This window comes from Hylobates moloch, unplaced genomic scaffold (assembly GCF_009828535.3).
Source record: "Hylobates moloch isolate HMO894 unplaced genomic scaffold, HMol_V3 SCAFFOLD_5, whole genome shotgun sequence".
Lineage (NCBI taxonomy): Eukaryota > Metazoa > Chordata > Mammalia > Primates > Hylobatidae > Hylobates > Hylobates moloch.
In genome coordinates this window covers 134509946-134536708 of record NW_026652280.1, presented here as the reverse complement: position 1 = coordinate 134536708, position 26763 = coordinate 134509946, and the positions used below count along the sequence as shown (strand labels likewise).

Here is a 26763-nt window from a genome sequence, read left to right as displayed (position 1 = left end):
AGATTAGTTAGAATTAAACTTAGAAACCTATCAACTTTATTTCCAGTTTTACAAATATATCCTGCATGGTTATATTTTTCTGAGGCACAACCCGTCTCAGAAAAGGTGAGGGGGTTCCCAGGTTTTTCACCCTCAAATTAGCTGGGAGCAGAGCAGTCAGCAGCTGGGATGGTGGGATTTGCTTTAGGTCAGATGCTTGGAGTCATGTTAACATGCTAATTGTGCCATGGGCTAATGGTGAGGTGGGAAAGTTGAATGAAGGTCTTCAGGAAGCTAAAGGTCCCCAACTGGCTATTGGCAGAAGCAGGATCAAGATGAAGAAATTAGCTCATGATCAAAGGTGAATTACATTAAAAAGCAAGCTACAATAAGTAGAAGCAGAAATAATGAACAATAAATATAGACCCACTAACTTGCACCCCATTCTCCCTAGGACTTCAGTAGAACAGCTGTTTGTAAAATCTTTAAGACTTTTGGCCAGGTACAGTGTCTCACTCCTGTAACCCCAGCACTTTGGGAGGCCAAGGCAGACAGATCACTTGAGATGAGGAGTTTGAGACCAGCCTGGCCAGCAGGGTGAAACCTCTTCTCTACTAAAAATACAAAAATTAGCTGGATGTGGTGGCACCCGCCTGTAATCCCAGCTACTCAGGAGGCTGAGGTAGGAGAATCACTTGAACCCGGGAGATGGAGGTTATGGTGAGCCAAGATCATGCCACCGCACTCCAGCCTGGGTGACAGAGCAAGACTCCATAAAAAAAAAAAAAAAAAGACTTTTGGGAGGAGGAGAATAGGCAGATTTAAAAAGAATGAAACTGCTAGGTAAGAAAATGTTGACATAGACTCAGTTTTTAAAAATCGCAATGGATAGGTTAAAACAATTAGACATAGGGGAAGAGAAAATTAATGGGTTAGAAGCTATATCCAAATAAAGATACCAGGATACATCACAGAGAGACAAGGAGAAGCAAAATTAAAAAAAAAACCCTCAAAGGCAAAATATTTAGTATCTGACCTCTTATTGAAAAAATGTCAGAAAGTTTGCCAACCCCTGATCTACAGGACAGAATGGAAAGACCTAACATATATCTAAATTAGAGTCTTTGGAATCAACTACAAGAATAAGGAGGGTCATTATTTGAGGAGACAATAATTGTGATTTTCTTAAAATTTAAAAAAGTCATTCTATCCTGTAAGTATAACATTCCAAACAAGATAATTAAAAAGGAATTCATACCTAAAACATTTTTCAGTGGCCTACACAACACCATAAGCAAAATTTTGCAAGCAGCAAGGGAAAAGCAGCTTATTTTTATTTTACCAAATATAAATGAGTTATCAGTAACAATGAATACCAGAAACAGTAGAATTAAATCCTCAAAGTTTTGAGAGAAAAATAATTGTCGACTTGAAATATGGAGAAACTTTGGAGGGCTGTGATTTTTTTCCAGTATTAAACATGCATGTATTAATCTTATAGTTTATTTTCTTGTTGTATATCTATATATAGGTTTTCTCTGCAGCACAGTTTCTCTTGATAGTGTCCCTTAGGGCACAACTAGTTATCAGTGACTAAATGTATCTCAGTCATACTTGTTTCTGGTTTTTTTTTTTATTAACAAAGTTTATATATATGTTAGCATATTTTTTGTACCCTGTTTGTGTCTGAACTATGTCACAGCAAAGTGTGTGCTGATAGGATTCTAAATTTGTATGGTTTAAAAACTTTTTTGCCAGGCATGGTGGCTCATCCTAGCACTTCGGGAGGCCAAGGTGGGCAGATCACTTGAGGTCAGGAGTCCAAGACTAGCCTGGCCAACGTGGTGAAACCCCACCTCTACCAAAACAAAAACAAACCAAAAATTAGCCAGACATAGTGGTGCATGCCTGTAGTCCCAGCTACTCGGGAGGCTGAGGCATGAGAATCACTTGAACCCAGGAGGCAAGGATAAGATCACACCACTGCACTCCAGCCTGGGTGACAGAGTGAGACCCTGCCTCAAATAAAATAATGTTTTTTAAGCAAAGTAAGGAAAAGCTGTATGTGTGTCATTGTGGACTGCAGATTCCTTTTAGATTAAAGGTCTGTGTATACAATATGAAGGATTGTGTGTATACAACATGAAGAATTATCTGAATTGTGCTGTAATTATGTTTATCTGCCAATATTTGATTAAATAAGAAGGAAAACTGGGGTGGGGGAGGCAGCTTGGGATTCTTAACTTGGCAAAACTATCAAAAGGAGGATGATAAAAAAAGTTTACCACAAAATGCTCTACTCTATAAGAAATGTAGAAATAATATTCCATTTTCATAGACATTGATAGCAGTTTGAGTGGCCCTACTCCATCACATAGTTATGCCACCTGGAAAACATGTCTAAAATTGATACAGCACAGGAATATAGGGTCAGAAGATTACACAGAATTTTTTTGTTTTTTATGGTTTTTTTTTTTTTTTTTTGAGACAGGGTCTCACTCCTGTCACCTAGGCTAGAGTGCAGTGGTGCAATCACAGCTCACTGCAGCCTCAACTTCCTGGGCTCAGTTGATCCTCTCACCTCAGCCTCCCAAGTAGCTGGGACTACAGGCACACACCACCATGCCCAGCTAATTTTTTGTATTTTTTAGTAGAGACAGGGTTTTGTCATGCTGCCCAGGCTGATCTCGAATTCCTGGGCTCAAGTGATCTATCTGCCCGCCTCAGCCTTCCAAAGTGCTGGGATTACAGGCATGAGCTACCACGCCAGTCTACAGTGTTTTTAATGCCCAGACTTGGGAGAAACTTAAACCTCTTGCACTCAAATCCCTCTGGCCAGAACCCAATCACTTGGCCACACCTGACTAAGGGTGAGACATTTGGAGCAACATGTGGATATTGTTAATTTCTGCCACACACAGGCATTTCACTTCAGTAGAAACATAGGTTAAAAAGATGAAAAGATGCTCAGATTATTTAATACTGAGAAATGAAAATTGAGACCATAGGAGATACCACTTTTTATCCATCCATCACATTAGCTAAAATAATTTAGCATTATCAAATGTTGGGAGAGGATCAGTAAGAACTCACACACTGGTGGTCAGGAGTATAAATATAACAACATTGACTGAGTGCAGTGGCTCACGCCTGTAATCCCAATACTTTGGGAGGCCAGGGCAGGAGGATCACTTGAGGCCAAGAGTTCAAGGTGGCAGTTGAGCCATGATCATGCCATTGCACTCTAGCCTAGAAGACAGAGAAAGGTTAAAAGAAAATTTTTTTTTGAAAACAATTTAACATTATTTTATAAAATTGAATAGTGCTATGGTTTGGATATGTGTCCCCACCTAAATCTCATGTTGAAATGTAATTTCCAATGCTGGAGGTGGGGCCTGGTAGGAGGTGATTGGATCATGGTGTTGGAGTCTTGATGAATGGTTTAGCATCATCCCCTCTTAGTACTGTATAGTGAGAGTTCTCACAGATTTTTGTTGTTTAAAAATATGTGGCACCTCCCCCTTCTCTCTCTTGCTCCTGCTTCTGCCACCTTGCCTCCCGCCCTTTGCCTTCTGCCATGATTGGAAGCTCTCTGGGGACTCCCCAAAAGCAGGAGCTACTATACTTTCTATACAACCTGCAGGACCATGAGCCAATTAAATCTCTATAAGTTACACAGTCTTAGGTTTTCTTTATAGCAATGAGCAAATAGACTAATACAAATAGTTCTGTAGTCATAACTCTGCAATTCGCTCAAAGTATATAACCTAGAGAAGCTATTACAAAACAGACTAAGGAGACATGTACAAGAATATACAAAACATGCAAGGATCATAATAGGGAAGGAGGGAGAAGAGAGGGAGGAGGGAAGGAAAGACAGGACCAACCCAAATGCTGTTAATAGAAGAATGAATAAACTATCATGATCTCACAGTGGAATATTATCAAAAATTAATTATATGCAATAATACGGGGGAATGATACAATGTTGAGCTCTCCTGCAATCTGGTGAATGCAGTTTCAATTTCTAATTGGTTAATGCTAGGATATGGAAAAACTATTGCCTTTGTATACTTACCTTGTATCTAGACACCTTACCAAATTTTATTCTATTAATTTTTTTAAGGTTTTAAGAAATATAATCTGCAAATAGCTATATTTTTGCCTTTTTTCCAATTTTTATGTAATTTTAAAAATTTATTTGGTTCTTTTTGGGTTATTTCCTTAGCTTGAATTTCCAAAAATAATGTTAAATAATAGAGCTAATAGCAATCATTCTTTCTTATTCCCAACTCTTAAAATAGAGGATTTCACTATAGGTTACTGTTTTCTGGTAATTGTAATGTTTAAGCAGTGTCTTGCTACCTGGGTTAATTTAGCTTTTAAGGAATAGCTGCTGAATTTTGCCACATGCCTTTATTGGCATTTGTTGATATGTGGTTTTTCTACAAATGTCAATATAGTAGGTTTATAGATTTCTTGATGTCGGACCATTCTTTCCTGAAATTAAACTTCCATAGTTGTATTATTCATATTATATACTGGTAGATTCAATTTCTAATATAATTATTGAAACTATTTTCATTCAAGAAGTTGTCTATATTGCTTTTTAATCTTCATCAGATTTTGGTATTGTGATCTATAAATTGAGGAACTTATTTGATGTGAATGAATTTAACAGGAAGTCTCTCATTTAAAAGTTGATATAAGCTGGGTGTGGTGGAATGCATCTGTAATCCCAGCTACTTGGGAGGCTGAGGAAGGATGGTCACTTAAGCCCAGGAGTCCGAGGCTGCAGTGTGCTTAATGACTGAATAGCATTAAGCTATTAGCAGTGTGCTTAATGACTGACTCCATCCCGGGTAACACAGCGAGACCCTGTCTCTTGAAAAAGAAAGGACACAAGCAGCCAACATGATCTAGCAGGCAAACACTCTATCCACACGTTTTTTTTTTTTTTTTTTTGAGTGAGTTTTCTCTGTCCCCAGGTCGGCTCACAGCAAGCTCCGCCTCCCAGGTTCACGCCATTCTCCTGCCCCAGTCTCCTGAGTAGCTGGGACTACAGGCGCCCGCCACCACGCCCGGCTAATTTTTTGTATTTTTAGTAGAGACGGGGTTTCACCGTGTTAGCCAGGATGGTCTTGATCTCCTGACCTCGTGATCCGCCCGCCTCGGCCTCCCAAAGTGCTGGGATTACAGGCTTGAGCCACCGCGCCCGGCCCACACGTTTTTTTTTTTAAACAACCATGGAACATTCACCAAGATAGACCATATCCCAGATCATAAAGCAAATTTAGAAGAATAGAGGTCATGTGGAGTATGTTCTTGGGCCATAATAGAATCAGATACAAGTCAATAATAGACTGCCAGGCACAGTACCTCATGCTTGTAGTCTCAGGACTTTGGGAGGCTAAAGTGAGAGGATTGCTTGAGGCCAGGAGTTCAAGACCAGCCTGATCAATATAGCAAGATCTCTATCTTAAAAATTTAATGTGTTATGAGTTAAAAGTTTGGAGGACTGAAAATAATAATAGAAAAATTGCTAAACACATTAAAAACACACAATGGGGCAAGGAGGAAGACAGGAATCTTTGTTTTTGTTTATTTATTAATTTTTTGAGACAGTCTCCCTTTGACACCCAGGCTGAAGTGCAGTGGTGCAATCTCAGCTCCCTGCAATCTCTGCCTCCCGGGTTCAAGCAATTCTCATGCCTCAGCTTCCCAAGTAGCTTGGACTACAGGTGTGCACTACTATGCCTGGCTAATTTTTTTGTATTTTTAGTAGAGATGGGGTTTCAACATGTTGGCCAGGCTGGTCCAAAACTCCTGACCTCAGGTGATCTGCCCACCTCAGCCTCCCAAAGTGCTGGGATTACAGATGTGAGCCACCACCCCGGCCTTGTTTTTTGTTTTGTTTTGTTTTGTTTTTTTGTCTTTTGAAACATAATCTCACTCTTTAACCCAGGCTAGAGTGCAGTGGCATGATTTTGGCTCACTGCAGCCTCAACCTTCCAGGGCTAAGGCGATCCTCCCACCTCAGCCTCCCAAGTAGCTGGGACTACAGGCGTGCACCACCACACCTGGCTAATTTCTCTATTTTTTGTAGAGACAGGGTTTTGCCATGTTGCCCACGCTGGTCTTGAATTGCTGAGCTCAAGCAATCCTCCTGCCTCAGCCTCCCAAAGTGCTGGGATTATAGGTGTAAGCCGCAGCACCCAACCTAAAACAGGACATTTTAAAAAATAGATAACAAATGGCAAAATACAACATATCAACACATATGTAATGCAATTAAAGAGTACTGAGAGAGGCCAAGCGCAGTGGCTCACACCTGTAATCCCAGCACTTTGGGAGGTCGAGGCGGGAGGATTACGAGCTAACCTGGCTAACACAGTGAAACCCCGTCTCTACCAAAAATACAAAAAACTTAGCCGGGCATGGTGGCGGGCGCCTGTAGTCCCAGCTACTCAGGAGGCTGAGGCAGGAAAATGGCGTGAACCTGGGAGGCGGAGCTTGCAGTGAGCTGAGATGGAGATCGCGCCATTGCACTCCAGCCTAGGCGACAGAGTGAGACTCCGTCTCAAAAAAAAAAAAAAAAAAAAGTACTGAGAGACATTTATAGGTGCTAAATGATTGCATTAGAAATAGCAAAGGTCTCAATAAGTTCCTAACTCAAGACCCTAGAAAAAGAAGAGCAAAATACAGTTAACCCTCGAACAACATGTGTTTGAACTGTGTAGGTCCACTTACACATGGATTTTCTTCCACCTCTTCCCTCCCCCTCACCCCAAGACAGGAAGATCAACCTCTCCTCTTCTTTCTCCTCCTCAGCTTACCTAACCTGATGATGACAAGGATGAACACTCTTAAAATAATCCACTTCCACTTAATTAATAGTAAATGTATTTTCTCTTATGATTTTAACATTTTTCTTTATTATAAAGATACAGTATGTAATACATAAACATATATGTTAATTGTTTTGGTCAGTAGTAGGCTATTAGTACTTAAGTTTGGGGGGACTCAAAAGTTATACATGGATTTTCAGATGTGAAAGGGGTCAGCAACCCTCACCCCCAGCATTGTTCAAAGGTCAATTGTATAACTCACACATGCTGAAGTAAATTCAAAATTGTACAGCCACTTTGGAAACCAGTTTGACAGTTTCTCATAAAAATGAACACTTAACACCTGACCCGGTGATCGGGAAAAGGCTTAATGAAATTCTAACAGTGAACTGGACGATAGAAGAGGTCAGGACAAGAGTGGCCACGTCGGTGCTGAGGCTGAGATACCTACCGAGGACTGTCACTCTCACGGCGGCTTCCAGCCCTTCGACGAACTCTCAGGTGTGTGGCCTTCTGGCCAGGCTTCTGCAGCGTCACGTTGTTGGAGCATTCGTTGTATCCCTGGGGTTGCAGCTCTCCGTAAGTTTGCTGTGGCTGAACCAGGCAAGGCATAGGCGGATTTCTACAGAAATTATGATTCCACGAAAGATTTTGAGAAGAGGAAGGCTGGTATCTTTCAGAGTGCAGAGTGATTTTGCACTATAAAGAATCTCTTTGGGTGTAATAGCATGGAAGTTTGTGGCTGACCTGTGTCCCTGAACTATGACACACGAATATGTGGGCTTAGAAATAGTTTTGCTTGATACATTGAGAACAACAAAGAAGAACGAGTGGCGCTTCCTTCTTTGGTGCCCAGGATGGTTTGGGAAAGTCTCGCCTTCATCCTCCCCCACAGTTTTGCGATTTTGAAACGGGATCTCGCTCTCCGCGGAAGACAGCCAAGCTCTGCACCCCGGCCTGGCCCGCTGCACCCCGCAGGCCCGGCTCTCCCCTGCGCGCTCCGGGCTGGGTGCGGCGCGTGTGCGGAGCCGCCGCGGTGACACGGAACGCCGGCCGCTCCGGGCCGGGGGAGGCGCGCGTCGAGCGGCGACTGCGGGCTGGCCTGGCGCGCCGCGGCGCTCGCTCACCGACTCCTGAGGAAGGGCAGTGGGCCCCGCCGCCGCCTCCGGATGGCGAGGCTGCGGGATTGCCTACCCCGCCTGATGCTCACGCTCCGGTCTCTGCTCTTCTGGTCCCTGGTCTACTGCTACTGCGGGCTCTGCGCCTCCATCCACCTGCTCAAACTTTTGTGGAGCCTCGGGAAGGGGCCGGCGCAGACCTTCCGGCGGCCAGCCCGGGAGCACCCTCCCGCGTGCCTGAGCGACCCCTCCTTGGGCACCCACTGCTACGTGCGGATCAAGGTGAAGGGCGGCGCGGGCCTGGCAGGAGCGGGAGGGAGCGTGACCGCCGTGAGGGTGGGGGGCTCCGGGCTGCTCCTTCCGAGACGCCGGCTCAGCGTCCCCTAGTGTCCTGGCAGGAGGGGAGGAGGGGTCGGGTCCCTGTGTGTCTCGTGTGTGTGTGTGTGTGTGTGTGTGTGTGTGTGTGTGTGTGTGTGTGAGAGAGAGAGAGAGAGAGAGAAAGAGAGAGGGAGAGAGAGATACAAATAAACAGCACTCGGTCTTTGCAGGCACCTTGATTGGTTTCTGAATGTAGAACTTCTGTAATCAGGGTCCTCTTATATTACTGCCCCCCGGCGCCACAACAACCCAGAATAAACCTGCTCTTTTTCCTACTGCAAGGGGAAGCTGTCTCCTGTCACCCTTTTGCCCTTTAGAGCTCAGATCAGCTGTAGAGTCTCAGGAGGCTGTTCTTGCCCAATTTTAGAGATAATAAGAGTAAACAGTAAGTCTTTGGGAGCCATGAGTTTATTATGATCACAGACGACTTAGGTAGCATGAAACAATAAGTAAATTGTGTGTGTTTGTGGGGAGGAATGCAGACTTATGAAGTCAGGGACCAAAGAAAGGAATGGAAGGTAAATCCAGCCGTGCCTGCAGACTCTAATTGTTTAAGCTTCCTCACAGCCCACAAATATTCTGTTTCCTGAGGCTCCAGGTGGCGAAGGGAAATAGTTCCCGTGATACACCCTGCAGTCTGACTCACAGGCCTTTCAAACCCAGCCTCATAAGAGGGGGTGTTTATGTCACCAAGTCCTTATGTCCTGTTAGGAGCTAAATTGCCCCACAGCTGAAGTTCAGAAGGGCAAGAGAACTTCTTTCTTGCCTGGGGTCGACATGAGAATTAAATAGGTTAATATTTATAAAAACAAACACGAAAAACTTAGAACAATGCCTGATGCATAGTCAGTGCAATAAAGTATCTGTTAATTAAATCCAATCCAGTGCCCATAACATTTAATCCTCCAAGACTCACCACCAATAAAAGAAGTTATTGAACCTCTAGGAAGCCATCGTGCAGCTGAGGGTAAAGTCAGATTTGTTATCTCTGTTCAACCTGAGGAGTAAAAGTAGTATAAGAATCATCTGGAATTCCATAAAACACTTTTCCCCTCGCTCTGGCCGCCTAAAGAGCTTCCCCAGAGACAGAGAACGGAGTGGAAAGAACATTGTCCTGGGAGTTAGGACAAGATGGAGATTCTGGTCACAGCCGTGCTCTCAACCATTTTATGACTCATGTTACCATCTTTGGGCCTCATCTTCTGAAACTGCAAAATGATTCTTTCACATCTGAAAGCTCAGTTGCTTGAGTTGCCTGATATAAAAACCCAATGTCTGTGTTCAGCTTTTGGTTATTTTTGTTTCCTAGCTTGGTTGCTTTCAGAGTTTTTTATTTTCCTGCTGTTCCCTCTACTTTCCTCCATTCAGCTTGCTTAGTATTTGCTTGAATTCCTGTCTCATTCCCATGTTTTTTAAATTTTCCTTGGGTTTTCTTGTCTCCCACATGCAGAGTGAAGTCTTGAGCACTCAGGGCATTCTGTTATTAGAAACGCACACTGACATGAGATGAGCAGGCAGCAAGGGGAACAGAACATGCAACACTCAAAATAATAATGTGGGAAGGAGAGACCTAAAAATAAGAGAAGGAGGTGTGAATTATATAACTGATTGCACAGCTCTTGACGGGCAAGCTGAGAAAAGTAGATGATTAGGATGTAAACATGGCAGAAATATAAATTCAGATTAGAATTATTTACATATCCTGCAGCATTTGAGAGAGATGAAATGTGACACATCAGTAAGATGAAAGTTACAAATGGTAAGATGAAAGTTACAAATTGTGACATTGCTTCAGAAGCTCATAATATATAAATTGACTGTACTAGAACAAGAAGAGAAGATACTGTCAAGGGAGTGTTGACAAAGTGAATCTGTCAATTTACCCTATTAATAAGTCATGGGGTTTGCTTTTCTTTTTGAAAATTAATAAAAGTAAATTTATTTCCTGATGTTAAAAATAAGGCAACTGAGTGTCATGAAGATATTGTAAATACACAAATTTTTAAAAACAAGGCAATTTTTTTTTTAATGAAATGGAAATGCTAAATATATTTCTTTGTCAATCAACACAAACATCACTAAAATTCCATGCCCTCTACTTTCAGGATTCAGGATTAAGATTTCACTATGTTGCTGCTGGAGAAAGAGGCAAACCACTTATGCTGCTGCTTCATGGATTTCCAGAATTCTGGTAAACTTACCAACTAACATTTATTGTTACATTAAAACTTGGCTGATTTTCTCAGTTCATTTTGTGCTGCTGTAACAGAATATCACAGTCTGGGTAACTTAAAATGAACATAAATGTATTTTCTCAGAGTTCTAGAGGCTGGGAAGTTCAGGATCAAGGTGCCAACATCTGACAAGGGCCTTCTTGCTGCAACATCACATGGCAGAGGAGGAAGGGCAAAGAGGCAAAAGGGGGCTGAAATTGCCCTTTCATGGTGACATTATTTCCATCCATGAGGGCAGAGCCTGCGTGACCTAATCACCTCTTAAAGGTCCCACCTCTTAATACTGTTACAATGGCAATTTTTGAGACAGGGTCTTACTCTGTCACCCAGGCTGGGGCACAGTGGCATGATCACAGCTCACTGCAGCTTCGACCTGCTGGATTTAAGCAGTCTTCCCACCTCAGCCTACCAAGTAGCTGGGACTACAGGCATCTACCGCCACACCTAGCTTTTTTTTTTTTGGAGATGGGATCTTGCTATGTTGCCCAGGCTGGTCTTGAAAGCCTGAGATCAAGCAATCCTCCCACCTTGGCCTCCTAAACTGCTGGGATTACAGATGTAAGCCACCACACCAAGCCTCTTGTAATGACTTTTAACAGACCCTACTTTTTGATCATGTGCCCAGAGTTAATATTCCTAAATGTTCCTGAATCACACGTCTTTTTCCTCCTAAAAAGACCCACCTGCTACCAATTTAAATTTATATATTTTTTGAGGATTAAAAGAAGTATCTTTTAATGTTTCAAATTTCTGAAATAGTAACAAAACAGTTTGTATAGAGTATCTACTATAGACAAAATACAACACTGGGTAGGGAAAGGAGATTTTAAACAAACCAAAGACATGGAGTGATTGTTATCAGGAAGATTTTGGTGAGGCTGGGGTGAGGAGAAGGCAGGGAGTAGAGCACTTACAGAAACTGAAAATGAACTATTTCCTATGCACAGAGCAATAGGCTTATATGAATGCAGGATAATTTAATTACCTAAATATTTCACATTAGGAAGAAAATCTAGAGGCCCAAATATGTAATTATTAGTTACTATCTTCGTTCATTTTTGTTGCTAACAAAATACCTGAAACTGGGTAATTTATAATGAACAGAAATTTATTTCTCACCGTTCTGGAGACTGGGAAGTCCAAGATCAAGGCACCAGCAGGTTCAGAGTCCGGTGACATCCATGTCTGTGTGTGTCCAAGATGGTGCCTTGTTGATGTGTCTTCTGGAGGCAAATAAACTTCATCATATGAATTTTGGGAGAACATATTCAGACCATAGCAGTTACCTAAGGGGAAGTGTTCTATTCTCTATTGACCCCACTGGGCCAAATAAGTACAGATGAAAGCAACACGTTTAAACTTTTTTTTTTTTTTTTAATGAACATCTTTAAAAGAGGTGGTACATATCAGGAGGCCGAGGCGGGTGGATCACGAGGTCAGGAGATCGAAACCATCCTGGCTAACACAGTGAAACCCCATCTCTACTAAAAATACAAAAAAAAAAAAAAGTTAGCTGGGTTTGGTGGCAGGCGCCTGTAGTCCCAGCTACTCAGGAGCCTGAGGCAGGAGAATGGTGTGAACCTGGGAGGCGGAGCTTGCAGTGAGCCGAGCTCATGCCACTGCACTCCAGCCTGGGCAACAGAGGGAGATTCTGTCTCAAAAAAAAGAAAAAAAAAAAAGGTGGTACATATCATGGCAGTAAAAGAAAACCAGTTTTTGGGCCGGGCGCGGTGGCTCACGCTTGTAATCCCAGCACTTTGGGAGGCCGAGGCGGGTGCATCACGAGCTCAGGAGATCGAGAGCACGGTGAAACCCCGTCTCTACTAAAAATACAAAAAATTAGCCGGGCGTGGTGGCGGGCGCCTGTAGTCCCAGCTACTCGGAGAGGCTGAGGCAGGAGAATGGCGTGAACCCGGGAGGCGGAGCTTGCAGTGAGCCAAGATTGCGCCACTGTGCTCCAGCCTGGGCGACAGAGCAAGACTCCATCTCAAAAAAAAAAAAATAAAAATAAATAAACCAGTTTTTGATAGCACAGGGTTATAAGAAATAGTTCATAAACTAAATAGGTCAAGAAATTGATGTTTTTAAAAGCCCAGTTCCCTTAGTTGACTCAAAGGTGGAATATCTGGTATATTTTGAAAGGTCTAGGACAATATCCTGTCCCCAAATTCTCCCTTACTATCTTATAATTCCTAGAATTCCAGCATTACAGATTTCTTACCTCCTTTAGAGTCTTAAAGATTTTATGTCACCTGATTTAAAATGCATCTAGCACTGAAAGGATTACTACCTTAAGACACTTCTTTTTTTTTTTAGACAGTCTTGCTCTGTTGCCCAGGCTAGAGTGCAGTGGTGCAATCTCAGCTCATTGCAACCTCCGTCTCCTGGTTTCAAGTGATTCTCCTGCCTCAGCCTCCTGAGTAGCTGGGATTACAAGTGCGCACCACACCCAGCTGATTTTTGAAGTTTTAGTAGAGACAAAGTTTTACCATGTTAAACAGGCCAGGCTGGTCTCGAACTCCTGACCTCAAGTGATCTGCCCACTTCAGCCTCTCAAAATGTTGGGATTACAGGTGTGAGCCACTGCACCCGACCCACTTTAGTTAATACTTTGTGAGTGAAAGGGACTTTATGAATAAATGTATTGAGGATGTTAGTGTACTAGGAGGTATTAGGCATAGAAGAAAAGAGTGGAGGATGGCAAAGACACCTATACCTAATAATTTTTCCAGAGTGAGAAGTCTTCCTTAGAAGATTTTCCCTGCATGAAGATTTTTTTCCCCTTCTGGCTTTATGTGCATAAATAAACATAAGTCATTTTCATGTTATGCTTTGATCTGTTCTTTCATTGGGAGACAGCTTAATGAGGTGGTAGATTAGCTGCCCAGTGCAATTTGAGCATGTGCATATGGTCTCACCTTATGGAGTGCATGGCATAATTAGTTCACAATAAATTGTTACTCTGAAACATTGATCAAATCTGCCTAACATAGCATGGGCAGTACATTCTGGCTCAGCCACTAGTTTGCTGCAGAACCCTCAACAGTCATCTACAATGATGTTGCAGAGTTGGGTGAGGATGAAGAGAGTCAAAATGTGAAAAATCTTTCACGTGGCCCCAGTGAATACTCAGTAAATGTTCATTTTCTTCCTTCATTCCCATTCATTCGGTGTGGAGATCCATGTGTCAAATAATAATTTCCTAACTTTGGTGATGATAGTTAACATTTTCTGAGCATTTACTATGAGCCAGGCACTCTCTTTTTTATTTTTAAGTTCTGGAATACATGTGCAGGACATGCAGGTTTGTTACGTGGTAAACGTGTGCCATGGTGGTTTGCTGCACATATCAACCCGTCACCTAGGTATTAAGTCCAGCATTCATTAGCTATTTATCCTGATGCTTTCCCTCTCCCCACCCCCCACAGGCTCCAGTGTGTGTTGTTCCCCTCCTGAGCCAGGTACTTTTGTAAGTGTCTTATATATACCATCTCATTTAAGCCCCATAGCTACCCTTCTGAAGCTGGCAGTGCCAGAAAGTCAAGTGTCCCTTGTTTTTGAAAGTCAGGGCTGACCTCTGCAGCTTGTTCTCATTCTATAGGAATTATAGTAATCTGATCTGATAACACGCATGGATTTTTACCTTTCAAATGTCACACCTTATACAAACATTCAAGATGGTATTAAAAAATCAGCCAACAATATAAAAATACCTTAATTTAACATTTTAAATCATCATCCTAAATAAAATTCATGCATCGGGGAGATGATACTTAACTTTTTAGAAAGAAAACATTTGTAAGCTATTTTTTTCTCTACCTCACACCAACCCCAGTACTTGGCCATCCTTATTCCTCTGGAACTTCACCTCTTTACATGCAGAACAATATACACAAAGATAAAAATGAACCTACAACTACTTTCATACAGGACAGTAGATGCTCTCTGTCATATTCTAAGAGATTTTGTGCATGTTTTTCAGTCATGTCTCATTATTTACTCCTCATGAGAGCCCTTTTGCAAAATAGAAATGGCTGGTGATGCTTGTCCTAGAATCTTCAGGGGATGAAACAGCCTAGGAGGGGTCCAGCACTGGTCCCTGGACATCATTGCCATTTGCCCCTGCAAAGTCAAGTCTTGGATATATCCAAAAGGGATTTGGTCATTGTGAGGAATAGTTTAGTTTTTGGGAAGCTCCTAGAGATATTTTCACTCTGAAAAGCCATAGATTAAGAAATATGTGAAGATCATAGATAGGCATGAGTCCCTTCTATTCACTAAATCTGTCATTTGTTACTCCAGCAAGAACATTGGTAGAATTTAAAACAGCAACAACTACTAACGCAGATAGCTCAGCTACTCAGATAGATCATTAATCTGAAAGCTACCTGGTTGTTTAGGGAGCATCTGAAAATACTACATGGAGATTGTTGGTAATCAGGTATCTCTGGAGTCATACTCTAAACCAAGACCTCTGTTGATGCTCACTCTGTCTTTCCTTTCAATCAATCAAATTGCCACTGTTACCCATTATGAGGTCTAGTCAATCTCATTGAGGTGCTAGTGGAAACAAACAATAGGAAAAAAAAAGGTCTTAGAATTTAGGACAAAAGTCTAGGGTTTAAGTTTAAGACAAAACTCTTTTTCATTTTTTTCATTTTAAAGGCCAAAAAAACTTCATGCGTGGCATTTCAAACCAATTTCAATTTACATTACAAATGTAAATGTTATTCCTCTAGCAATTAAGTTTTGCCTAAATACGCATGAAAGTGTATGCTTGATTGTAGATTAAGTAGATAATAAATATTTGATACAGTGAAAACAAAAAAACCATGAATTGATAATGTGTGTGCAAGTGCTTTGTAAACAGAAAAGCACCATGCAAATGTAACATATTATCTGCATTTATCATCGTTGCCTGAGAATAGCTGTTGAGAAATGGTGATATTTCATGTATACAATTAGCTGTTACACAGCAACAATAAAATCCTGGGTCTTCTTAAAATCTAAAGGAAATACTAAACAAGATACACATCTACAGGACCTTTGACTGAATTAACCCCAAGTAAGGCTGTTTGTCAAAGGATGATCTTTCTCCCACTCTCTCTCTCCACTTCAATTTGCATCTCCTTTAAAAATATTTTGAGCTGAGGCGGGCAATTCTTTGAGTCGTCTTCGTCTCCAGCTGTATGGAATACATGCGTCATCACTCAAGTGCTAAGGCGAGTGAGGGGCCTTCATCGCACAGCTGAGCACAGAAGCTGACAACTGTGGCATTTCTCTGTGGTAAAGAGGAGGAGGATAATCTACATCTGAAAGTGTAAGCTGGTAAAACCAGGAGCCCTCCTAAGTAAAGAGCAATCACGGGGAAAGAGATCGGTTATTTTTCCTGAGTGTCCTCTGCTATTACCTAAAGCTACCAGAAGAAAGGCAATGTGGATGAAAATAGTTTTGCTTATTTATAATCTTTTTAGGGTTACTGCTTTTGTAATGTGTTTCATTCCTGTATCAAGGAGATTGTTTTCGCTTTATTCATGTAAATGATATGTCCATCAGTCTAATACTGGGGTGACTTCTTTTTCAGTTTAGGACTAATGTGTACATCAAATGTGTTTTATTTATGAACTTCAGGAAGATGACAGTTAAAAATTTTTCCTTAGTAATTTATTAAAAATATGCAGTTGCCCTATTTCTTAGAATTGTTTAGGATATTGTTTGGCTTCACTCATTGTTAAAAGCAGTAGCTGGATTTATTTTTAAGGCAATTTAAATTATTTCTAATATGACATGGAAGCATCATGTTTGCATAATCTCTAATCCAATTCTAAATGTAAAATGTTGCAGGATTATATAAAGTCAAATTTCTACCTTGAAATCTCTAATTAAATCCTAAATGAAGACATGGATCCTTAAGGTATTGAAACAATGTGCAGTTCAACAGAAATTGAATACAAATTCCCCAATAGGAATTTGGGACCATTAGCTGTCATTGTCTCAAGGTTTGAACTGGGACAAAAGTCCTACTGCACAACTGGTACTTCTAGCACTATCATTATTCAGTGTTTTTATTCGTTTGTTGTTTCACTTATTTGACAAATCTTTATTAAGCACCTACAGGGGCTAGATATTCTCACAGACTACCCAGGAAACGATCGCGTGGAAGAGCCAGGTATCAAAAGCGAGGTATGCCCCAGCCCTGAAGAGTGCACATACAAGTGCGAAAGCGTGGAAGGGGCCCACGCACCCCAGCTGTAATGGAGACAGCTGGGAAGTCTCCTAGAAGAGGAAATGCCCAATGTGATAAGGAGTTAATTGAGGGGTGAGAGTCAGGGATTATGGGGTAATAGGGGAATGGTGGGGAGTGATGGTATTTCAGACAAAGGAAACCATATGAAGAAAGTCATAAAAGCAAAAGCCAATATCTCTATTTGTTCACCTATTTCAACCTAGTGCTGCAGAGGCAGTATAACATGGACTACGGGGCCAGACTCCCTGGGCTGGAATCCTGGCTCTGCTGTTTCCTGACTCTGTGACCTTTGGTACTTCAATTAACCTTGCTTTCCTTCCATTTCTTCATCTGTTAAGTGAAGATAATAATAATACCTACTTTATAGTATTGTTTCGAAGATCAATATTACCATACAAGAAGCACTTAGAATTGGGCCTGGCATGTAGTAAGAATGGTATAGATGTTAGCTCTTTTTGTTATAAAGCAAATGAGTGTAAAGTAATCTGGCTGGAAGTTTGGGCAATGGTCAAATCTTTCAGATATTTTTCTGCTAGAATAATGAGCTGGAGCTTCATGTTATGTGTAACAGGGAGTCAAGAAAGGATTTTCAGCAAGGAAATGACATGAGTTTGTGTCTTTGCTACATCACTGGTTTTGTAGAAGATAGAGCGGAGGGGAATGAAAGGGACACACTTAGACCAAGCAATAGGCTGCTGCCTAAATGGAGGCCTGAATTAAGGTAATGATAGAATGGTAGACAGGAGTGTTTAAATGAATATTTAAGAGGTTAAATGAACAGAACTTTATTGATTGGGTATGATGGATTATAAAGAGGGAAGAATTAGGCTTCAGTTATGAAGACATAAAAAATCAATTCAAAATTTTAAGTAAGGCAAATCAGAAAAAAATAATACAATCATATGTGTTGACAGATGAGTATCTTTAAGGTAACAAGCTACTTTATTTGTTACCATCTACAGACAAGATTAACAACATTACTACAACCTAGCCAAAAAAGACACGTTTATTTTATGTATGTATGTATGTATGTATGTATTTATTTATTTATTTATGTATTTGAGATGGAATTTCGCTCTTGTCGCCCAGGCTGGAGTGCGATGACTCGATCTCGGCTCACTGCAACCTCCACCTCCCAGGTTCAAGCGATTCTCCTGCCTCAGCCTCCCTAGTAGCTGGGATCACAGGTGTCCATCACCACGCCTGGCTAATTTTTGTATTTTTAATAGAGACGTGGTTTCACCATGTTGGCCAGGCTGATCTCAAATTCCTAACCTCAAGTGATCCGCCCACTTTGGCCTTCCAAAGTGCTAGGATTACAGGCGTGAGCCACTTCGCCCAGCCAGAAGACATGTTTATTAGCATTTTCTTTTTTGTTGTTTTTCTTTTATTGTTTTTGTTTTTTGTTAACATTTTCAAATCCATCTTAGTTGGCAATGCTTTGGCAGATTTTCATAAATCATAAATATCCTAGTGATAGATCAAAAAATTCTATATTCATTCATAATTCCAAATATGTGTCTGACACTCTTCCTGATGATGTAAGGTGGTTGATTTGTTACAACGATTTTTTTTGGCAGGTTCTGGCTCTGTCACCCAGGCTGGAGTGCAGTGGTTCGATCATAGCTCACTGTAAACTCTGCTGCCTGGGCTTAAGCCATCGTCCCACCTCAGGCTCCTGAGTATATGGGACGACAGGCACACAACACCATACTTAGCAAATTTTTTTTTTTTTTTTTGAAAGGGAGTTTTGCTCTTGTCAGACTGGAGTGCAATGGGATGATCTCAGCTCACCTCAACCTCTGCCATTTGCCTCAGCCTCCCAAGTAGCTGGGATTACAGGCATGCACTGCCATGCTGGCTAATTTTGTATTTTTAATAGAGACGGGGTTTCTCCATATTGGTCAGGCTGGTCTTGAACTCATGACCTCAGGTGATCCGCCTGCCTCGGCCTCCCAAAGTGCTGGGATTACAGGCGTGAGCCACCGTGCCGGGCCTAATTTTTTAATTTTTTGTAGAGACAGGGTTTCGCCATGTTGCCTAGGCTGGTCTCAGACTCCTGAGCTTAAGTGATCTGCCCACCTTGGCCTCCCAAAGTGCTGGGATTACTGGTATGAGCCACTGCACCTGGCCTGTTTGTTACATTGATCTTACTGTTGTGTGTCACTTCACGTCGCAGCCCCCCTCTCACTGTTGGCTTATAATCTTATATTACAATCTTTACACTGGTTTATAATCTTAACATTCAGTTGCGTTAGCTTGCCTACTGCACTCCAAAAGTATTTTCAGACAATGATCTCCCACTTGGCTTGTGTCAGATAATTTTACACTGTATTTCCATGAACAAATGTGCATGCAGATGCTTTTTTTTAATGCATATTTTGAGTCCCATAACATAGTGAGTCACTTTTAAAAATCCATGTCTTTTGTTTTCTGCTGGTTATCTAAAATGGTTTTGCTTATTTGAAGAAGAAAATCTTATGGAGCTATTTCGATTAATTCTGCAGTTCCACGATCAAGCGGAGGGGGAATGCCTGGCTCAGCAATGGCCTCCAGAAATTGGCTCCAGCACTGTGGCCATTCTAATTGGTCAGTGCTGGTGCCATTTTGGTTGTTAAATGTTTTTAGTATCACTCTTGCTTATACTCATGGTTCAGGATCTTCTCCACAGAATTTTGCTTTAGCATAAGCAGAGGTTTATCTTAAATGGTTGTTTTATTATTAGATTATTTCCGTGATAATCTTTTAAAAAAAAACCTTCAGAATTTTTCACCCATAAATAAGCTGTGGTTATTACTAAAACTTTGACCGTATTTAACAGTGGAGTAAGGTGAGTAAAATCTACTTGTGAGAGAAATATAAAATTTCATCTAGTAAATTTTTTCAATCAGAGAATCAAATGGTTCTGCAATACAGAAGCATTTTACTTATGTTACTCCACCAAAATTCCTGGGCCAAATAAGCATTCGGATGTTTTGGTAAAACTGTCAAGCTCATCTTCCCACTCACTTTTTTATACTTGATAATCAATTTATTATCTAGAAATTCGGGCTGTAAAATAACTAACTGTTCATAGTACAGATTCCCTGGTGGCTATACACACCATTTAAGAAAAGCTTAAAAAATTGACTTATTTGGCCAGGCGCAGTGGCTCACACCTATAATCCCAGCACTTTGGGAGGCTGAGGTGGGCGGATCACCTGAGGTCAGGAATTCAAGACCAGCCTGACCAACATGGAGAAACCCTGTCTCTACTAAAAAGAAAAAATATATAAAAATTAGCCAGGTGTGGTGGGGCATGCCTGTAATCCTAGCTACTTGGGAGGCTGAAGCAGGAGAATTGCTTGAACCCGGGAGGCAGAGGTTGCAGTGAGCCAAGATCATGCCATTGCACCCCAGCCTGGGCAATAAGAGCAAAACTCTGTCTCAAAACAAACAAACAAAAAATTGACTTATTGGCCAGATATGTTAGCTCACACCTGTAATCCTAGCACTTTGGGAGGCCGAAGCAGAAGGATCACTTGAGCCAGGAGTTCGAGACCAGCCTGGGCAACATAGCGAGACCCTGTTTCAATTTTTTAAAAATGGACTCAAGACATATATAAGTACAATGATTTTAGTATCTGATACTATGTAGTTTCTGTAAATAGTGGCACTTTGTTACCCTCCACTGGAACTGGTAAAAAGACAAAATAATTCTCATAGAATATCAGTGTTTCCTTCTCAAGTAGGTCTCTTTCCTGCTTATTTGCAGCTATATATCTGTTCTAAAAATAAGGAATTTCTTACAGTTTTCCACTGAGAAAATATGAAATGTGACCAGGTGCAGTGGCTCACACCTGTAATCTCAGCACTTTGGGAGGCTAAGGCATGAGGATCACTTGAGCCCAGAAGTTTGAGACCAGCCCTGGCAACATAGGGAGATCCCATGTCTACAAAAAATTTTTTAAATTAGCTGAGTGTGATGGTGTGCACCTGTAGTCTCAGCTTTTTAGGAAACTGAGGCAGGAGGATCACTTGAGCCAGAGAGGTTGAGGCTGCAGTGAGCTGTGATTGCACCACTGCACTCCAGCCTGGGTGACAGAGCAAAACTCTGTCTCAAAAAAAAAAAAAGAAAAAGAAAAGAAAAAGAAAATCTGTAATGTTACTGTTTGTACTAGTTAATATGATATTTTAAATGCTTCCTTTTTTCCTGCAGGTATTCTTGGCGTTACCAACTGAGAGAATTTAAAAGTGAATATCGAGTTGTAGCACTGGATTTGAGAGGTTATGGAGAAACAGATGCTCCCATTCATCGACAGAATTATAAATTGGATTGTCTAATTACAGATATAAAGGATATTTTAGATTCTTTAGGTAGGTTAGTTTGAAACAAAACAACTCTTTTTAAGGGACAAACATTCAACAAATTGTGAATCAATGACTTCTTTTCTTGGGAGGATGCATATTCCATCTACCCAAATTATCTGGATCCTGTCACCATGGTTTCAGGTAGTCAGCCCAAAATATCTATATAGGAAATTTAAAATGATGCATCTAGAGCAACTATTCTGTCTTTTCAGATTTGTTTTTAAACACAGATCTAATGGCCCGGGCACTGTGGCTTGCGCCTGTAATCCCAGCACTTTGAGAGGCTGAGGCGGGCAGATCACCTGAGGTCAAAGTTCAAGACCAGCCTGACCAACGTGTTGAAACCCTGTCTCTACTAAAAATACAAAAATTAGCCAGGCGTGAACCCAGGAGGTGGAGGTTGCAGTGAGCCAAGATCGTGCCGTTGCACTCCATCCTGGGCAACAAGAATGAGACTCTCTCTAAAAAAAAAAAAATAGACCTAATGTATGCTGTTTATTATTTTCAGAAATAATTATTGAAAAGTTTATTTTTGTACTTAGAAAATTTATTTCTTTAGAACACACACGTATTCATTTTAAAATGTTATAAGATACAGATGCACTTGCATTATTTCTGTTGTATCAATCAGAACCACATAATATTGTGGAACAAACCACCTCAGATTCGGTGGCATAGGGTCATAACCATTTTTTCCTGTGCTCATGGATCTGCAGGTTAACCATAGGCTGGACTCCTCTGGTCTTTGCCTGAGGCTGCAGGTCCAGCTGGGACTGGCTTCTCTCTGTGAGTTGGGCTGGAGCCCAAGCTAAAAGGGAGTGGCTGCCTGAGGGAAGCTTTTCTCCTGGCAATAGTAGAGGGTGAGCCGAGGGTGAGCCCAGGTGCACAAGCTTAAGTTTCTACCGGCAGCCTATTAGTCAAAGCAAGTCATATGGTGGAGCCCAAATTCAAGTTATACAGCCACCACGAGACCAAAGCAAATCAAAGGGGCAGCAAGTAGACTACTGTGACAGCAGGGAGAAGGGGAAAGTAAATATTTTTTAACAATAATCCAATCTATTAATACTATGTCCCTTTTGACTGAAACCAAGCTGCTACCATCAGTATGTTAATGGAAGCAATATAGTGAGAAATACCATGAAATCAAAGGCACTTTCTACAGTACTCTAATGAGAACATGGATCAGGCCAATATTTTTAGGGGGGAAAAAATGAATGGGGTCTGGGGGTGTCACGTACAATATTGTCATTTAGTCTGATTACAGTAGAAGAGACTCAGACACTGATTTTGAACAATTATATTTCAGATTTTGTGATAATTCAGTCAGACCTGGCCTAAATTTGTCATCATGAAATTTTTAGGCAAATAATTAATATAAACAAGATTTATGCATGTGTGTCTATGTCTATGTGTGTGTATTAGTATAGTGGTGAGGAGTGATGGTGAGAAGTACTTCCTTGAAAGAATTAAGCAATTTTAAGTACTCCAGGAATAAATTGCAAATGAATTTTATGCATCCATACAATGGAAATCCTGTAGGAATCTCTATTAATCAACATTTTAACCTACTTTAAATTAACTGAGTGATTACATGAAATGAAACTGGTACAAAATTGGTGCTATAATTAAGACTTTCCATTACTTCAATTTGACTTCACAGTTCCAAATTAGTGACAAATTTTCTGTGTTGAATTGTACATAGGATTTATGAAGTTAGGGAAGAGATAGATGCTTCCTGGAAATAAAGATTTGTGAGTTGGACATAGATGAGGCATTTATAATTTTACTATAACTAGAAATCTCTGAGCATTCAAAAAAAAAAAAACAAATAATCTTGCTTTTGACTTCATTATGTGCAGTATTTACCATGGTTTCCAAACTCAGGTCCATGGGACCAGAGCTGAGCAACATAAGCTATTACAGATGTTTTTTTTGTTTCTTTTGTACCCCCACCCCCCTAACTTTTTTTCTTTTTTAGAAACAGAGTCTCAGTCTCGCTCTGTCACCCAGGCTGGAGTGCAGTGACATGATCATGGCTCACTGCAGCCTTGAAGTCCTGGGCTCAAGAGATTCTCCCACCCCAGGCTCTACAGTTGCTTGTACTACAGGTGGACACCACCACACCTGGATAATTTCTTTATTTTTTTGTAGAAATGGCTGGGTGTGTGTGTGGTGGGGAGGTCTTGCTATGTTGCCCAGGCTGGTCTCGAACTCCTGGCCTCAAGCAATCCTCCTGCTTTGGCCTCGCAAGTGTTGAGATTATAGCTATGAACCACCACACCGGCCTATTTCAGATTCTTTTTTTTTAATATGGATTCCTGGGAGAGATTCTCAATCTATAGGTTTAGAGTGGAGCTATCTAGGTGATGTACAGACAAGTGTTGGAACCACTGAACTCAGTATCTGCACAAAGTACATAATTAGGATAAGATAATGAAAAGAGGTACTTCAGAAGTATAACTATTTTATGTGAGGTAACAGTGCACCCACCTGTTTCTTTTTAAGGATGTCAACATTTATTTCTTGATTGCAGGGTATAGTAAATGTGTTCTTATTGGCCATGACTGGGGGGGCATGATTGCTTGGCTAATTGCCATCTGTTATCCTGAAATGGTGATGAAGCTTATTGTTATTAACTTCCCTCATCCAAATGTATTTACAGGTGAGTTCAAGTTTTTATCAAAACAGTTCTGCTAATGTGACAATTCACTCTTGCCACTGACCTTTTGGATTAGAAACAGCAAAATTTGGTTACTATCATATTTTAAAATTAAATGACTAAACCATGATAGCACATGACAGTGTCAGATACCTTGGTTTTCAATCTTCCTGGGGAAACTAAGAAAATTTAGCTTTATACTTGCTTACATAATTTTATTCCTTCAAAAAAAGATTTTACTGTTAACTTGGGGAAGGATAAAGGGAAACATACAATGACATTGCTTTGACAGTAATGAATCCTGACAGCCTAGAAATAAATTCTCCTCTTGCTTGACTGCTTTGGCTGTCAGGAATAGCAGTATTTTTTAAAGCAGTTCTCACATTTTTGGTCTTGGGCTTCTTTATGCTCTTAAAATTATTAAAGACCCCACTGAGCGTTTACTTATATGGTTTATAAATATTCACTGTATTAGAAATTAAAATAGAAATTTAAAAATATTTATATGTTAATTCATCAAAATAAATAAACCATTACATGTTAACATAAATAACATATTTTAAATGAAAGCTAACTACATCTTCCAAAACAAAATTTTAGTGAAAAGAGTGTCATTGTTTTACATTTTTGCAAATCTCTTCAATCTGTTGCAATATGTTGTTTGAATTGAAGTATATGAGGAAATTTGGCATCACACAGAACTGTAATTGGAAAAGGGAGGAGTATTTTAATAGCCTTTTCAGATAACTGTGGATTTTCTTTCTTAATACTACACCAAACTTAAAAATTAATGGTTTTGTTTTCGTTTTTGTTTTTGTTTTTTTGAGATGGAGTCTCGCTCTGTCGCCCAGGCTGGAGTGCAGTGGCGCCATCTCGGCTCACTGCAACCTCCGCCTCCTGTGTTCAAGCGATTATCCTGCCTCAGCCTCCGGAGTAGCTGGGACTACAGACACCCGCCACCACGCTTGGCTAATTTTTGTATTTTTAGTAGAGACAGGGTTTCGCCATGTTGGCCAGGCTGGTCTCAAATGCCTGACCTCGTGATCCGCCCGCCTCAGCCTCCTAAAGTGCTGGGATTACAGGCGTGAGCCACCGCGCCTGGACAATGGTTTCTTAAAGGTAACAATGTGGAATGTAATGGCATATAAATGATTTTTTTATACTGTGCTCTATGAAAACCCACAGGTCTCCCTAGCACTTTTATTGGATCTTTTATCCATGCCTGGTTTTGTATCATCATGCATTGGAAGATGTTGGTTCACTGATATATGCAGATCTTCCATAAGTTGACACATTTCATCATACAGTATCAAAAAAATCACATTCTTTGACATCACCCTAATCTCATCAGAAAAGCCTTTAAAGTATTGCAAAGCTGTGAAGCTCACAGTAGCAGATATAAGTTTTTCAAAGTTCTAAGGTTCATTTGAAAGTCTGATTTTTATCAATGGCAACAACTACTGATGATTGTTTTCCTTGATGTGACAGGCTCACTTTGTTAATTTTCAAGAGATTGTCTGCCAAATGCCCATGTCTGACTGATGATTGGTTGTTAGTCATTCTTTCAAGTAAAACAATGTTACATTTAAAAATGCAGCTAAAAATTAGCTGGGTGTGGTGGTGTGCACCTGTAGTCCCAGCTACCTGGGGGGCTGAGGCAGGAAGATCACTTAAGCTTAGGAGGTTGAGGCTGCAGTGAGCTGAGATTGTGCCACGCACTCCACCCTGGGTGGCAAAGTGAGACCCTGTCTCAAAAAAAAAAAAAAAAAAAAGCAGCTAATTCAACCCATCAACTCAAACAATTGTAGAAGTGCTTTTCCTTGGGACAATCATTGTATTTGTGTTGTCTTGAGACAACAGAACTGCTTTATGTGTACTTTCTATTTAATTACATAGAATATTAAAAAGATGTACTCAAAGGTCAAGTTTAATTAATGTTTTTTGCTGTTTCATCAAAGACACTGTTAAGTGAAACTAGCACTTAATTAAATTTAATTAATTAGTTAGTTTGCCACCAGTGTGTGGTGGTGAAGAATAGGATGACTACTAGCATTGTTCAGTGCCACTGCCTTGATTTGTGCTAAACCAACAGTGGCTTTAACCATCGTTGCTTTTGTAGTATTGGTGCAAATATCAATATGGTGAGAAAAAAGCAAATAAATATCTTAATATTGCTATGAAATAGTTTTGACCACCTGGATACCTTAAAAAGTCTTGGGAATCCCCAGGGATTCACATGGACGGTACTTTGAGAACCTCCACTTTAAAGGCAACTCTTAAAAACTTAATAGTGATTAAAGACCTGTGAACCATGGCCAGGGCACATTTTTATTTGGTTTTGGCAAAAAATAATAATTTTGTACTCTTTACCCTTGTTAAGTTTTCTGAGGTTCAAGTACTACTACTACCCACAGCAGGACTCTAGGAAATAAAAAATTCAGAACCGCATATCTCTATTTCTTCCTAAAAATTAAACAGGTAAGGAAGAAAGGGCCCATGACTATGTAAATATATAAGTCAATATAAGTGTTGAGTTGAATTTTAGATACATATCCAACTGACCTATCACTACTGAGGTATAGTGGGATGGATGCTTAGGATTCAAATGTCCTGAGAGTCACTGTGTTTTTCTAGGTTGAATTAAACAGCAGAAGTCACGCTACATGCTTGTTCAATTGATCAGGACCCAAGCGTAAATCTTATTTTGGTGGTGGTGCTATATGAACAAACTGTAGCTGGTGATTTCAGCAAGAAAATACTTGGGGCCGGGCGCGGTGGCTCACGCTTGTAATCCCAGCACTTTGGGAGGCCGAGGCGGGCGGATCACGAGGTCAGGAGATCGAGACCACGGTGAAACCCCGTCTCTACTAAAAACACACACACAAAAAAATTAGCCGGGCATGGTGGCGGGCACCTGTAGTCCCAGCTACTCAGAGAGGCTGAGTCAAGA

At 40.8% G+C, this 26763-nt stretch overlaps 1 protein-coding gene across 2 annotated transcripts in view; it reads left to right on the top strand.

Annotated features, from left to right (window-relative positions):
- The first annotated feature begins 7757 nt into the window (after window positions 1-7757).
- Window positions 7758-26763, top strand: part of EPHX4 (epoxide hydrolase 4) — a 36784-nt gene continuing 17778 nt past the window's right edge. For both annotated transcript variants that reach the window (XM_032155365.2, XM_032155366.2), the window contains exons 1-4: window positions 7758-8227; window positions 10429-10514; window positions 21003-21160; window positions 23688-23816. In XM_032155365.2, coding sequence (XP_032011256.1) covers window positions 7997-8227; window positions 10429-10514; window positions 21003-21160; window positions 23688-23816 — 604 coding nt within the window. In that variant the 5' untranslated portion in view covers window positions 7758-7996. The remainder of the gene's footprint in view (window positions 8228-10428; window positions 10515-21002; window positions 21161-23687; window positions 23817-26763) is intronic.